The 15,506-nt window shown below is 30.3% G+C and overlaps 4 protein-coding genes across 5 annotated transcripts in view; 3 read left to right on the top strand and 1 right to left on the bottom strand.

The window, feature by feature from the left end:
* Positions 1 to 1,573: 1,573 nt before the first annotated feature.
* LOC145312978 (uncharacterized) lies at positions 1,574 to 3,632 on the bottom strand. Its single transcript, XM_080152193.1, has 2 exons — positions 3,516 to 3,632; positions 1,574 to 3,037 (listed from the first exon to the last, which is right to left on the bottom strand). Exon 2 carries the CDS (start codon positions 3,010 to 3,012, stop codon positions 2,017 to 2,019), a length of 996 nt encoding a protein of 331 aa, XP_080008319.1. The 5' UTR covers positions 3,013 to 3,037; positions 3,516 to 3,632; the 3' UTR covers positions 1,574 to 2,016.
* A 4,761-nt stretch (positions 3,633 to 8,393) lies between these two features.
* LOC145312984 (uncharacterized) lies at positions 8,394 to 10,879 on the top strand. Its single transcript, XM_080152203.1, has 2 exons — positions 8,394 to 8,490; positions 9,745 to 10,879. Exon 2 carries the CDS (start codon positions 9,770 to 9,772, stop codon positions 10,397 to 10,399), a length of 630 nt encoding a protein of 209 aa, XP_080008329.1. The 5' UTR covers positions 8,394 to 8,490; positions 9,745 to 9,769; the 3' UTR covers positions 10,400 to 10,879.
* Positions 10,880 to 10,890: 11 nt separating this feature from the next.
* The window catches only part of LOC145312985 (uncharacterized), a 62,563-nt gene continuing 57,947 nt past the window's right edge, over positions 10,891 to 15,506 (top strand). The window contains exons 1-2 of one of the 2 annotated variants that reach the window (XR_013877185.1): positions 10,891 to 10,971; positions 11,345 to 12,438. The gene's annotated coding sequence lies outside the window, so the exon portion shown is untranslated. Of the gene's footprint in view, positions 10,972 to 11,344; positions 12,439 to 15,506 lie in introns of those variants that run through there. The other variant, XM_080152205.1, reaches the window with a different exon arrangement.
* The window catches only part of LOC145312983 (uncharacterized), a 58,572-nt gene continuing 55,544 nt past the window's right edge, over positions 12,479 to 15,506 (top strand). Inside the window, exon 1 of the mRNA XM_080152202.1 lies at positions 12,479 to 12,546. The gene's annotated coding sequence lies outside the window, so the exon portion shown is untranslated. The remainder of the gene's footprint in view (positions 12,547 to 15,506) is intronic.

The following is a 15,506-nucleotide window of genomic DNA, read 5'->3' as shown; positions in this document are numbered from 1 at the left end:
CTTTTCATCATTTCTAAATGTTTAGTGGTTTTATTATGGGTTGATAACAAGGAACTAAAGGTATAATGTTTGTCACAAAGCTTACATGAGTATGGCTTCTCTCCTGTATGAACTCTTTTGTGGTAAGTCAAACTTTCATTGTGAGAAAATGTTTTTTTACATTGATCACATGAGTATGGCTTCTCTCCAGTATGAACTCTTTTATGGGCAGTCAAGTGACTACCAGTTGCAAAGGTCTTTACACATTGATCACATGAGTATGGTTTCTCTCCCGTATGGGATCTTTTATGGACAGTCAAGTGACTACCAATTGCAAAGGTCTTTACACATTGATCACATGAGTATGGTTTCTCTCCCGTATGGGATCTTTTATGGACAGTCAAGTGACTACCAATTGCAAATGTCTTTTTACATTGATCACATGAGAATGGCTTCTCACCTGTGTGAACTCTTTTATGTTTAGTTAAAATCGCTATTACTAGAAAATGCCTTTTCACATTGATCACATGAGTATGGCTTCTCAGAAGAAGGTGAATCTGTATTCTTATTAGATTCTAACATCATGAGATGTGTAACTGAATTATTATGTCTTAACAGTTCTGAATTAGAGCAAACATATATCTTACATAATTCACAAGAGTATGGCTTGTTCCCAATATGGATCATTTTATGGGCAGTTAACTCTCTATTTGTACAGAAAGCTTTTTCACATGTATCACAACAGTTATCCTTATGGATCCTTTTGTGCCTAGTTAATACACTACTGTCTGAAAATGCCTTATCACAAAAATCACATTTGAATGGCTTCTCTCCTGTATGAATTCTCATATGCCTTGTCAAATCACTTTTTCTAGAGAATTCCTTGGAACAGATATGACACTTGTTCATGATGAATTATTTTTTGTTCTTGCACCTGGAATAAATAATATTTAATGCAATACTTGTGTAGAAATGGAAATAACAATTTTAAGCCTTAAAAACTATAATAATCATTACAAATACTGTAAATACTGGTAAAACAGTTTTAGTATATCAGTTACCCTATATATAATTTAAGTGTGTCTATGAAAACTAACTCCATACCTACATCTTATTTAGTCTTGTAACTCTATATTTTAGGTGTGCCATACATCTGTTAATATGTAGGTAAAAGTATTCTAGATATACCTTCTAGATGAAGACTATCTTCTTACATCTAATTCTTATCCCGCTTTCTCTTCTATCCACTCACAAGTACATGACAAAAGTATTATTACTCGATCTACATTTGATGTTTAATTCAATGTCACACTTCAGCTTTTATTTGAAAAACATACTAGAGAAAAAACCATCCCAAATCCCAACTGTTTTCTTCAAATTATAATTCTATTACAGAAAACTAGTTAACTTTTATTACAGACAGACAGACATCCTACATCTTTGATATTAATATCCTAAAGATTCTGCTACATATAATATTTTTAATATAGAAAACTAACTTACTTTACTTTGCTAAACTCAAATTACTGGAGTTTTTTCTTTGTCTTTTTTCTTCTTTTTATTAAATCAGAGTCTCAATTCATTTTATATTCAGTCTGAAAATAAATATAATAATGATTTTACAAGTAACACAATTCTAATAATGAGATCTGATTAATTTAATGAAAGAAAATGAGAAATAATAAAAATTAGAGAAGGTAGACAGACCTTGCTCAATAGGATAGAAAAAAATGTATAAACAGAAACAATTTTAAATTGTAATTTACTCAATTTTTAAACATTATATCAATTAGATTTATAATTAAACAATAAAGCAAACAAAGTTAAAAAGATACTACCTATTTACAAATAACATTTCTTTCAAAGAATTCTCATTTTTTCTTTAAATTGTTTTTGGAGAAGTATTACTATTTACACATTACATCACATCATGAATACAAACATAAATAAACATAATTAAGCACTTTTAACATGATGTTTACAATTCGCAATTTAGGAACATTTAATTTGAAAACAATCATTTTTATGTTTATCTACTTAAACAAATTCTTCACTCTCAATTCCTTCTTCCTCCTTTATTTCCTCTTTTAAAATTACTTCCACACTCTCAGCCTCCATCTTTATAGAGAGAGGATCCTCATCAAGAGTTGCTTCTTCTTTCTTCTCTGATTTTATCTTGTTGCTGAACTTTTGTTCTGGATGCAAATATTTATGGATACTTAAGACATCATTAGATTCAAATGTTTTGTTACAAACCTCACATGAGAAAGATGCTTTATGAATCCTCATATGTCTTTCCAAATGATGTTGTTGTGTGAATGCTTCTTTACAAAAATCACATTTAAATGGCTTTTCTTTTGTATGAAATGTCAAGTGTATTGTCAAACCTCTTCTTTTAGAAAATTTCTTGTGGCAAACATCACATGAGAAATATTCTTTATTATCAACAGTAACACAATCAACAAAACCAGAAGCATCAGTCTTATTAGAAATAGGACCTTCATTCAGAGTTTCCCTTTCTTCTGTCTCAAGATTTCCACTAGCTTCACCACAAGAATCAAAACTTGTAGAAGTAGAAGGTGAATCTCTATTCTTATGAGATTCCAACTTCTTTAGATGTTTAGCAGTTTTGTTGTGCTGTGACAAATCTGAATTTGATTTAAAAGATTTATTGCATAATTTACAAGAGAATGGCCTTTCTCCTGAGTGGATCCTCTTATGAATAGTTAGGTCACTATTTGTGAGGAAAGCTTTATTACATGTATCACAAGAGTATGGCTTCTCTCCTGTATGATGGACCATCTTATGTACTGTTAACTCATAATTTGTACGGAAAGATTTTTCACATGTATCACAAGAGTAAGGCTTCTCTCCTGTATGAATCCTCTTATGAACAGTTAAATCATGATTCTTAATAAAAGCTTTTCCACATGTATTGCAAGAGTATGGCTTCTCACCTGTATGAATTTTCATATGTCTTGTTACATGGCTCTTGTAAGAGAATTCTTTGCAGCAGATAAGACACTTGTTCATGATGGATTATTAATTGGTCTTGCACCTGGAATAAATAATATTTATTGTAATACCAGTATAGATTTAAAGATAATAATTCTTATTATCTATCATTAGTTTTAAAGGATTTCATTTTTATGAATATGAGATTTATTTAAGATCATGTCTGAAGGCCTTTCAACACTTAGGAAAAAGTATTTTATGAAAACTTTCTCCTTATATCAATTTCTTAACTAGCATAGCAACTCTATAATCGTTACCAGTATTTCTGTTCATCAAAAATTTAGAATATGTTGATTTTTAACTATTCATATGATTTTTTAAATTATAATTCCTAAAACAACGATGTAGATTGTTGTAAGCAAAGCATCCCTATTATCAAGTACTAAAAATATAAGTTTATTCTTAAAACTATTTCATCTATTCAAGAAATGTTGGTATGTCCAACAATCTGATATTAAATTGCATTGCTTTTACTGATGTTTTCAAACTTGTTTTTATATATGTATAAAAAAATAACTTACTTTGATTTGCTAAACTCAATTTACTTGTCTTTTCTTTATCTTTATGTTTCTACTGACTTAAGTTTTATAATCTTGAGTCTTATTTCATTTTACATTCAGTCTGAAAATAAATTAAATGAGTTATTTACTAACATAATCTTTACCATAAATGGATATTTACATCCCAAGATATCACATGAACAAGAGATAGAACATCATAGATATTCAGGACATGGTTCTACTTTGTATTAAAGATTAGCTACCTAATTTAAAAAAAAAACATTTGAATAGCTACACACCTGTATGGATCTGCTTCTATATTATAATTGAAATGCTATTATCATAAAAAAAGGTTTCACATCTCTCAATGTGTTTACAAAATTCCTTTATTTGATAAATCCCTTGATTAAAAAATTATAAATTGTTTAATTATTTAGCTGTATCTCACCTTAAATGAACTAATTTCAAAAAGTTTTAAAGAGATAAATTCTGAACTGAAGAGTGGTTCTTGGTAATATGAAGATGTAAAGCCTGGGTCTGCTTATCAAGCTTTTGCTGGCTGAAAATAACAAGCTGGTGAAGACTGCAGCTGTTGTCAGAGGTACCTAATGAAAAATTGAAAAGCCTGGTTGCAGAAGCATAGTGGCTGCATATTCAAATACAAGATGACTACTTTTTTAGTTTTTTGACTAAAAAACATACCTACCTACAATTTCAGAAATTGAAACCAAAAGTTAAAGGAACTCAACTAAATAAAGAGTTACAGTTCTGAGATTAGGCATGGCAGTTACTTTAAATTGTACAACATAGAATTGTTAGAAATGGTGGCGTTTCCAACCGAATTTGTTTGCCTCCTTTTGCCAAATTAGACAATTTCAATCATCTGAGAAAAACTTTTGTTTTCATAAGAATTTCACTTTACACTTGTAATGTTTCAAACATATCAATATTTGAATATTTTCAAATATAGAAACTACTTTTAAAAGCTGGCTGGGAAAAATAGAGATAGAAATTTTATTGTAAATGTAAAATGCAACTTTTTATACCATTAGAAAATTAGCCTACACTCCATTTGATTTTTACAGCTTCACTGAAAAGTTCAACTATTTATATCATTAATTTCCATGACATTTAGCTTCAGACAAAAAAGCCTTACTACTGTATATTATAAGATTAGGAAGACATAAAATTTGACTAGCTGTACTCCATGTATTTTAACAAAAAAAAATATTACCTAGGTACCTATTCTCAAAAAGTCACTTTTCAGTAAAATATTTGAGACTAAATGAAAATGACCTAGATATTTTCAATTGGTTAGAGGATGAAACCAGAGAATGTTGTCATCATACCCCAGCAACCACCCTACACTAAACTCTGATTTACAACTTGATGCACCCCCCCTCCATTAAATATTGACAGGTTAAAAAGGCACACCCACCTAACAATATTTTACCCTAAAGGAAAAGTTAAAATGCACTAATTGAGACTACCCAGCTAAAGATAATATATAATATTTGCTGTATGCATATATATACTAAACGGAGGTAGGTACCTAACTAATTAAACTTCTGAGATTGAGAATGTATTGAAGTTAGTTAAAAAAAATTCAAACAACATTTATTAGCTTTCAAAATATCCTGTTTTACACCACCACCACCCCCCCCCCCCCTCCTCTAACTGCAGGTCTGTCTTACATTTTCAAAAGAATTATATGTGACTAAGATATAAGACTGGCAAAAACCTGTGCACCAAAATTAGAAAGTTGCTTTGCCATACTAATTGTGATTGAATTATATACTTTTTTTCATGACTAGATCCTTTTTATAAGTGCTGATTATAGATATGTCTGAATGTTTAACACAATTGCAAAAAATATCAAATGTGTAATATAGGTAATTGTACATTTTAACCTTTAATTTTAAATAGCATCTGTATTATCTTAACTTAATATGCTGTTCTCTATAAGTTTCCAATTTAAAAAAAAGGTTTTAAAAAAAATAAACTTAAATTGATTGATGTTTCTTTAAGTCAAATAGTATGAATTAGAGTATTGAAAAGATACAAAGTATTTTTGTTCTTTAGAACTAAATAAAATGTTAGTATATCTAAAACGATTTTTTTTTATCTTTTTGCAGCTATTAATTTGTGTTTACATATATAGTTCATATTCATTACTTTCTTTGATTTATTTGTGAAGAATAAAAGTAAACAATAACAAAGATTTATTTAAAAATAGTTGTTTATAAACATTGCTCAAATGCCGCACTTTATGCGGACTATTTAATGTCGTCTTTGATTATATACAAAACTATGTTAAAATTCCCTTTGCATTTTTTTAAATAAAAAGGTAACAAATAGAAATATTTTTTATAGTTAGTTTTTAAAATTGTATTTACTCTATATACAGCTAAATAAATTGATTTTTCTACGGAAAATATGTAAATATCCATTAAAAAATTAAATTAATTTGTGGGGAAAATATATCATAGAATATTTCGACCAAACGATTATCAAATACGATATTTATTGATAAATAGAGAGTGCGGCATTCGTACGAAGTAAATAAACAGAGCTTTTTCAAAACAATTAAAATAACAAAACCAATATTGAATTGTAGAATATGCTTATTTTTTGTGACGAATCAATTATAATTTACGATTAGACAAATATTTCAGCAAGGAAAATCTAAATTTAGATTATTTTATATCTCAGATGTTTATTTTTAATAATTTGTTAATATTTTATCATTTTGTTAAATATTTATTAAAATTTTTAGATCAAAACTTTAAGGCACTAAACAAAAAGATTCACAATAGTTTAAGGATATAATTAAGAGTGGGAAAATTTATGTAGAACTATTATGAAATGTTAGAGAAAGAAATGTAATTTTTTCTGGCATATTGATAATGTAATGCTGCTAATTATTACAGTATGATTGACAATACAATAAGGGACTAGGGATATTGATTCTGACAAACAATTCTAAGTAAAAATTTCCCCACAACCCAACTCCTTCTTTTCACCCATTCTTATCCACTTCCCTTTAGTTACATCACACAACAAATTTTTATTAATTTTATATGGATTTAATTTGCTGAATCATGACCCTTGCATACATAATACCTAGGTAAGTATATATGTAAAGTGATTTAGATATGTTCTTAGTCTCCAAAGGGACAGCTGCAATTATTACTTATGGATATAGATTAGAAAACCTAATATTTCTTTCTATTTCTTATGTGTTTTAAAAACATATAAATAAGTTAATTAAAATTTTTCCATGTTGTTTTTATAATACCAAGTGATATATGCATCTTTTAAATATGTAACATTTGCCTCACAACAACTTGACAAAACTTTTAGTGGCCCAATATTATTTTCCCTCATTAATTTCTTGCCTATGAAAAACTAATGTGTAACAGTATTCTGGTGATTTATGCTTCTATTTCTTTTTCTAAAATAGCAACCTAAACAACCACAAACTGTATCTCCAAAACTGTGTGGTAAAATTATATTTTTCTTTACACTACTTCAAGTTGCACAACTTATTATATGCACTTCAAGCAATTATCCCTATTGGAATCAATTAAATGGCCAATGTTGATTGGGGGAAGTGAACCATGGGGTGGTGTGAATTTCGAAGATATCCTTTAGGTTTCAATAGCCCCAATTCTCTTATGTTAGGATTAAGATATACAGTACTTTTGGAAAACCTGAGGCATAGAAGTTGAATGCTAATTTTCAGAATGACCCAAAATTTTTGTGGAAGCTACTCTATTACATCACCCTGGACTTATGACTATGGCATGTGTTCCATTTTGAATATCACGCCTATAGGAATTAAGAGAAGGCATTAGGAAAACCCTTATTTAATTTTTTTAAACCTCCAACTTAAAAACCAAGATGCATCATGAAGAAGCTTGCATGAAACTATTATTGACAAATTATGTATGAATATGTCATTCATGTTCATTTTCTGTGAGGAGAATTGAACAAAGCAGTGGGATTTCCTCCCAAGCCTCCTCATCAACATTCTGAAAAGTATTATTAGATAGGAACTCTTTTTATATTTAACCTCTCAAACCATATTTCTAAGGTATTATTACTTAGGTACCTATATATGACCCGCGACCGTGGCTCAACATGTAGCACATTCGCTCGTCGTCGGGAAGGTGATAGGTTCGAATCTCGGTCCGACACCGTGTCAAAAATAAAGACGTTAAAAATAGTTCCCACTGCTACTGTGTCAAATGTGCGATGTAAATAGTTAGAGTGGGGGGAATGCCTTGGCCCAAAACAGGCGCAACTCGTTACCATGCACAGTTAGGACTTCTCAGACAAAGGTCGTGCATCACAGAGAGTTGGTTGTCTGTGATGTACTGTACTACGGGTATGAGGTGAAGGACCAAGAGCCTGGCCTTGAGTTGACAAGTTGACTGTTCCACCCAAACGACATTAGCAACATAGGTACCTATATATGTATAGACACCACTGAAGACTCAATTTTAATATTATTATTAGCTACCTAGGTAACCTTAATACTTTAGTAGACTATAGTTTTTATTTAGATTTATCCTTTTGGCTAGCTCAAGCTCCATGTTTAATTATGCACATTAGTTCTTGATATGTTGTATTACAGGAGCTCCTCATTATTACCTCACCTGTCTGAGTATGGCAGGTGTCTCAAATTAAATTTCTAATAAATGACGATTGCAGAGAAGCTTAGGCCAAGAGTTGTACTGATATTTTTTACATGCCTATTGGGTATCAAAAATAAGTACTTTATTCTCATCCAAGGGTATGTAGAAGCAGCTGAGGCGTGAATGAGCCAGAAATATATATTCCAGTCAGTCCCTCGAGTCACAAGCATCAAATACACATTTTAATAATATTTTTTTTAGACAGAATATAAAATGTAATAAGATTCAAGAATACAAAGCTCAAGTCAATTGAAACATAAGGAGAAATAAAACTACGATTGTAGTTCAGAAAAAAAGTAAGTAAGTTTAAAAATACAATTATACAATGATAATTTTATCTATAATTAAGTAGTACAGAAAAAAATTAACTAACAACATTTTAAAGAAAAATATAAGTACTTTGTTGTACATAATGACAGACACACCCATATAGAGGAGCTATATAAATAAGATATAGATGTCCGGAGGAGAGTTTTGATACAATATTTTTTTTCTACACAGTGACAGACCTATGAACACCACCTTAAATATTGAGATGCTGTAAATATAAAGCCATACAATAAAAAAGATTTATAAAATAATAAAGGCTTAAAATTATAATTTTCAATTCTACAAAGGTCAGGGTTGTCGAATTGGGCACTTTTTTTGATATTGGGCGGCCCAATTGCCCAAAAGGGTTTTAGGCGGGTTTTGGGCGCCCAAAAGTGGTTTTGGACACCCTTTTTGGGCAAATGTCGTAAAAAGCATTTAAAAAGGATATAAAATAGCCTTAAACCATACCTAGACTTATTATTAGAAATAAAATAGCCTAAAACCATCTCAGGATCTATAAAGGCTCCACTGGAAAGGAGAACCATATCGGTTCAGCAGTTAGCGAAATCCTTCTCTAGATACAAAAAAGCTTACTAATTTATATAGATAACTAGCGGCTACGGCCCTAGAGACCTCTAGGGGCACTTGAGGAGGGGAGAGTCAAATTTGATAATCCAATTTTATTATTATATTAGATTTAAAAAGAAAAAGTAAAAAAAAAATTTGGGGGGGGGGGGGGGAGGAATAATTTTTTTTTTTTGGGGGGGGATGGGTTTCCTCTCCCCCATTTTTATTTTTAGTTTAAAAATTTTTTTTTTGAGTTTTTGGGGGAGTGTAATTTTTTTCTAGGGGCGATTTCTCTTAGGAGGGTGGTGGTACCCTCCCCCAAAATAGTTATAAACCTTCCCAGAACCTATGAGAAGCTACCCTGTTAAGGAGAACCCGATCGGTTCAGCGGTTAGCGAGATCCTTCGGTACAAACACACAGACACACAAACAAAAAGACACACATCCTGTTACTTTAGTATAAGGATATCCCCCCAAAAATAGGCCCTCCCCCCCTCTTTTTTAACCCCCTCCCCTTTTTCTCTCCCCCTAAAAGGGGGGTGCCTAAAACTGCCCAAAAGTACCTTATATTGGGCGGCCCAAAACCGCCCGCCCAAAACTGCACGCCCAAAAGCGCCCGCCCAAAATGACAACCCTGACAAAGGTATTACATTAAATATTATTTATCCCAGGTGCTAAAACAATTAAGAATTCAACATGAACAAGTGTCATATCTGCTTGAAGGAATTTTCTCAAAAGAGTGATTTGAGAAGACACATGAGAATTCATACAGGAGAGAGGCCATTTACTTGTGATACATGTGAAAAGGCTTTCTCAAGACAAGATACATTAGCTGAACATAAGAGGATTCATACAGGAGAAAGGCCATACTCTTGTGATACATGTGAAAAATCTTTCTCACAACCAATTCAATTAGCTGTCCATAAGAGGATCCATACAGGAGAAAAACAATACTCATGTGATACATGTAAAAAAGCTTTTGTAGAACAGAGAGCATTAACTCGTCATAAGAAGATCCATACAGAAGATATGCTATACTCTTGTGAATTATGCAAGAAGTCTTTTAATGATAGATCAAACTTGACAAGACACAATAAATCTGCTGGACATCTCAATAAGTTAGAATCTACTAAAAATACAGTTTCACCTTCTACATCTACCAGTTTTGTTGATAGTGGTGAAGCTAATATCAAACTAGAGAAGAAAGTAGAAGAAAATCTTGATGAAGATCCTGTATATATAAATATAGAGGCTGAGAGTGTGGAAGTAATTATTAAAGAGGAAATAAAGGAGGATGAAGGAATTGAGAGTGAAAAATTTGTTTAAGTATATAAAAATGAAAATGTTTGATAAATGCACGAACCTAAATTGCGAATTTATTGTAAATGTCTTTTAAAAAGTGCTTAATTATGTTTATTTATGTGTGTATTTAAGATTTGATAATATGTGTAAATATTATTGATTCTCCAAAAATAATTTTAAATCATAATTCTGTGAGAAAAAAATGTTATTTGTAAAAAAATTTTAAATAGGTAGATTCTTAGGTATATATTTTATTTGCTTTATTGTTTAAACATAAATCTGCATTGCCCTAACCCAGTGGGGCTACCTTGTACATGTAAATAACCAATTTACCCTAACCTAAGTTTGAGGAAAACTAAAAAATTGTGAAAATTTTAAATATTTCAACTAAATCGTGTAGATACTGTTTTTGTTTATACATATTTTTTGTCCTCCTGAATACAAAAATGTGTATATCTTTTTTAATTCAATTAGATCTACTTATTAAATAATAATTTTGTCTATTTTCAGACAAAAAATAAAATGAAATAAGATTTGAAACTGAAGTCAACATAAAGAGAAACAAACCACGCATAGTCTCAGTTCACAAAATTAAAGTAAGTTAGTTTTTAACATGTACAAGGATAATTTTGTCCATAACATTGAATAAAACAGCACAGCATATTTGGAATACTTTTACTTACATAGTGATGGACACACCCAACATGTAGAGTAGCTATACTAAATAGCATATGGATGTAAGGAGAAAGTTTTCATATAGTTCATCTGGAATACGTTGGCCTACATAATGACGGACACACCTTAATTATAGGCTAGCTCTGTTACTAAAAAAATAATTTATGATATAGTAAAATCAAAAAGCATTCAGAAAAGACATGAACTGAAATGATTGATGAAATAATTAATGCTTGAAATTATTAGTTTTAACTCTACACAAGTTGTATTATTTTAAATATTATTTTATTCCAGGTGTAAGAACAATTAATAATCCATCATGAACAAGTGTCATATCTGTAGCAAAGAATTTTCTTTAAAGAGTAATTTGACAAGACATATGGGAGTTCATACAGGTGAGAAGCCATACTCTTGTGATTCATGTGAAAAATCTTTCTCACAACCATTTAATTTAAGTGAACATAAGAGGATCCATACAAGAGTTCCATACTCTTGTGATACATGTGAAAAAACTTTCTCAAGACAAAATCATTTAACTGTCCATAAGAGGATCCATTCAAGAGATCCATACACTTGTGATACATGTGAAAAGACTTTTTCACATCAAAGTGTATTAACTATCCATAAGATGATCCATACAAAGGAGAAGCCATACTCTTGTGACATATGTGATAAGGCTTTCTCACAAAAAAGTAAATTAACTCTTCATAAGAGGACCCACACAGGAGAGATGCCATACTCTTGTGAAATGTGCAAAAAATATTATAACTCAAATTCAGAATTTTCAATGCATAATAAATCAGTTGGACATCTCAAGAAATTAGAATCAACTAAGAATACAGCTCCATCTTGTGCTTCTACCAGTTTTGTTGATTGTGGTGAAGCTGATGTTAAACTAGAAATTAAAGAAGAAACTCTTGATGAAGATCCTCTCTCTATTAACATGGAGGCTGATAATGTAGAAGAAAATATTAAACAGGAAATTGAAGAAGAAGAAATTGAGGATAAAGATTGTATTGATATCATAGAACACAAAATTGAAATATGATGAACAAATAGTTTTCTTATGTGAAATACCAAATTTTGTAAATATTGTGTTATTTAAATGTAAATATAAAGGGGAGGGGGGGGGGAGTTTTGCCAATTTCATTTACCCCACCATTATTAGACTTGATATTCATGTCAGGCCATAGGTTATTTGGGATAAAACTTTGTCTTTAGGTTATATTGTTTAACATGAATACCTAGCCTAAAAATCAAATAGGAAGTGAAAGTGGCAAAACTCCCTCCTCCCAACCCTTACTTTATCTTTATAAAATCTGTAAATATTATTTTTCTACTTTTGCTGGTAATATAAGATTATTTGGTTTAAAATATTTTTTTTCTATTTTGCAAATCAAAACTTTTTTATACCTTTTAATTTTTTTCAGATAATGAATAACGATGAAAATTCTTACAGCCTTCATTTATTTGAATAAATAGCTAAGATAAATCAGGTAAATGTTATTTTTTTCATTGATTGTGCCAGAATTTGTTTTCATAATTTCTCTCAGAATCAGTCAATTTGGAAGCTTTAGATATTTTTGTTTTTAGATTTTCCTCCTTACAAAAACCCCTGTGACACAAGTATATCTTAATTATATTAGTGAGCTACTCACTTCATTTTAAGATATTTGAACAAAATATCTTTTTTGCTCACTCTGTTTTTCTTTTTGTTACAGTGCAGGTATCTTTATAAGCAACAGGGCTTGTCATGCAGTAGCTGAATGTACAAGGATGATCATGTCAATAACAATAAAAATAGGACATCATGTCTGTATTATACATTAACCTACATAGTGACGGACACACCCTACATATAGAGTAGCTATACAAAATAAGATGGATGTAAGAAGATAGTTTTCCTAGTGACAAACTTATAAAATTCTACACAAGTATAACATTAGATATTTATTCCAGGTGCAAGAATAATTAATAATCCATCATGAACAAGTGTCATACCTGTGCTAAGGAATTCTCTACAAAAAGCAATTTAACAGTACATAAGAGAATTCATACAGGAGAGAAATCATACTCTTGTGATACATGTGAAAAGACTTTCTCTCAACAAAGCCATTTAACTGAACATAAGAGGATCCATACAGGAGAGAAGCCATACTCCTGCAATACATGTGAAAAAGCTTTTAGTAAGAATAATGATTTAATCAGACATAAGAGGATCCATACAGGAGAGAAGCCATATTCTTGTGAATTATGTCAGAAATCTTATAAAACTAGTACAGAATTGTCAAGGCATAAAAAATCAGCTGGACATCTCAACAAGTTTGAAACTACTAAGAATACAGAATCTTTTGCTTCTACCAGTTTTGTTGATTGTGGTGAAGTTGATATAAAACTTGAGATAAAAGAAGAAGAAACTCTTGATGAGGATTCTATATCTATTAAGATTGAGGCTGAGAGTCTGGAAGTAATTATAAAAGAGGAAATAAATGAAGAAGAAGTAATTGAGAGTGAAGAATTTGTTTAAGTAGATAAAAGTAAAAATGATTGTTCCTAAATTGCGAATTTGTTGTAAACGTCTTTTAGTAAATGCTTTATTTTATATTATTGTTTGTATTTAAGGTTTAATAGTAAATGTATATAATATTTCTTTTCCAAAAATAATTTTAAAGAAATCATAATTCTTTGAAAAAAAAGTTATTTGCAAAAATTGATAATATTTCAACTAAATTGGGTAGATACTGTTTTTGTTTAAAAAGGAAGTAGTAGCTTTCGTAGATTTTCGTAAAGGTGTATGTTGTAAGACTTTAAAATAGGCGTAGTACTTTACGAGTTGCAGTTGCTTTAATGGGGGTATTACGTGGATTGTAAGAAAACGGCGACTAAACCGCTGCTCCCGCTGAAAACAGCCAAATTTTATGTATACACAGTAGATAAAATGTCAACGTGATTAGAAAATATTAAGTTTGTCTTGAATGATACAAATTTGTGTAATTTAGCGAGAAAAAGCAAAAAAAATATTTGGTGGGATATACTGGTTTTCGGCGGCAGCGGCGATTTTGTCCCTGTTGCTTCACAGTTCTTTATTATACTATATTTAAGTAACTGCTATACAAAATTTTAGAGTTCTTTTTCTATTTTTAAGTTTTAAAACACACACCTTTTACTATTTCTCATTTTCTTATATTCAATTAGTCGGATCTCATTATTTGAATTGTGTAACTTGTAAAATTATTAGTGTATTTATTTTCAGACTGAATATAAAATGAATTGAGACTCTAAGATTATATAAAGATAGAAAAAACGAGAGATTTGAGTTTAGCAAAGTAAAGTAGGTTTTCTATTACGAATATTATGTAGCAGAATCTTAATATTTGATTAAGATAAAGGATGTCTGTCTGTCCATTATAGAAGTGAATTAGTGTTTTGTTATAAAAATATTTTTTTTAAGTGGGGGTTTTGGGTGATTTTTTTCTCTACTATATATTTTAAATAAAAGCTAAATATAGAAATTGAATAAACATCAAAAGTAAATTAAAGTAAAGTAAGTTAGTTTTCTACATTACAAATATTATGTAGCAGAATATAATATTAAGAATCAATATTAAAGTTGTGGAATATATGTCTGTCTGTCATAAAAGTGAATTAGTTTTCTGTAAACAAATTATTATTTAAACAGTTGAGGTTTGGGATGGTTGTTTTCTATAGTATGTTTTTCAAATAAAAGCTGAAGATGGAAATTGAATAAAGGCAGATTTGGTAATAATACTATAGTCATGTACATGTGAGTGGATAGAAGAGAAAGTGGGATAAGAATTAGATATAAGAGGAGAACCAAAAATTGAAATTCCTTCAAACACAGGCATGTTGCATATCAAAACGCATTAAAATGCTTATTACAGATATGAAAACCGTTTTAAAAAGTATTGATTCAGTCTGAAATGATTTTCAAATAACCTACCAAAATAAACAATTTTGACTAAATCAGCTGTTTTTAGGTACTTAATGAGATCTTATTCGAACTAGGAGCAATATTTTTCAAACCGGTTTTCAGATTTGTAATCAGCATTTCAATGCGGTCATTTTGATATCATATGCAACATGCCTGTGTTAGAAGGAATTTCATTTTTTTTTGTTTTATAAAGGGGTGGGCACTTGTTATCCCCCCTCCACGCCCGTTTTTTTTTGGATTAATAAAAACCTTTCAAAGTTTCACAGGGTTTTATATTGGCCCAGTAACCCATGCCAATGTTTACTAATGGGAAAATCCAAAAAAGATTGCAAATTGACCCACCTAAATGTCCATCTCTTTGCAATAAAAATGAACTAGTTTTCTGTAATAAAATTATTATTTAAAGAAAACAGTTGGGGTTTGGGATGCTTTTTTCTATAATATGTATTTCAAATTAAAGCTGAAGATGGACATTGAATTAAACATCAAAAGTGGATCGAGTAA

Source organism: Acartia tonsa, chromosome 3 (genome assembly GCF_053477335.1).
Source record: "Acartia tonsa isolate MP-2025a chromosome 3, ASM5347733v1, whole genome shotgun sequence".
Classification (NCBI taxonomy): Eukaryota; Metazoa; Arthropoda; class Copepoda; order Calanoida; family Acartiidae; genus Acartia; species Acartia tonsa.
Note: the sequence above shows the minus strand (reverse complement) of the source record. Positions and strands in the feature narration are given on the sequence as shown.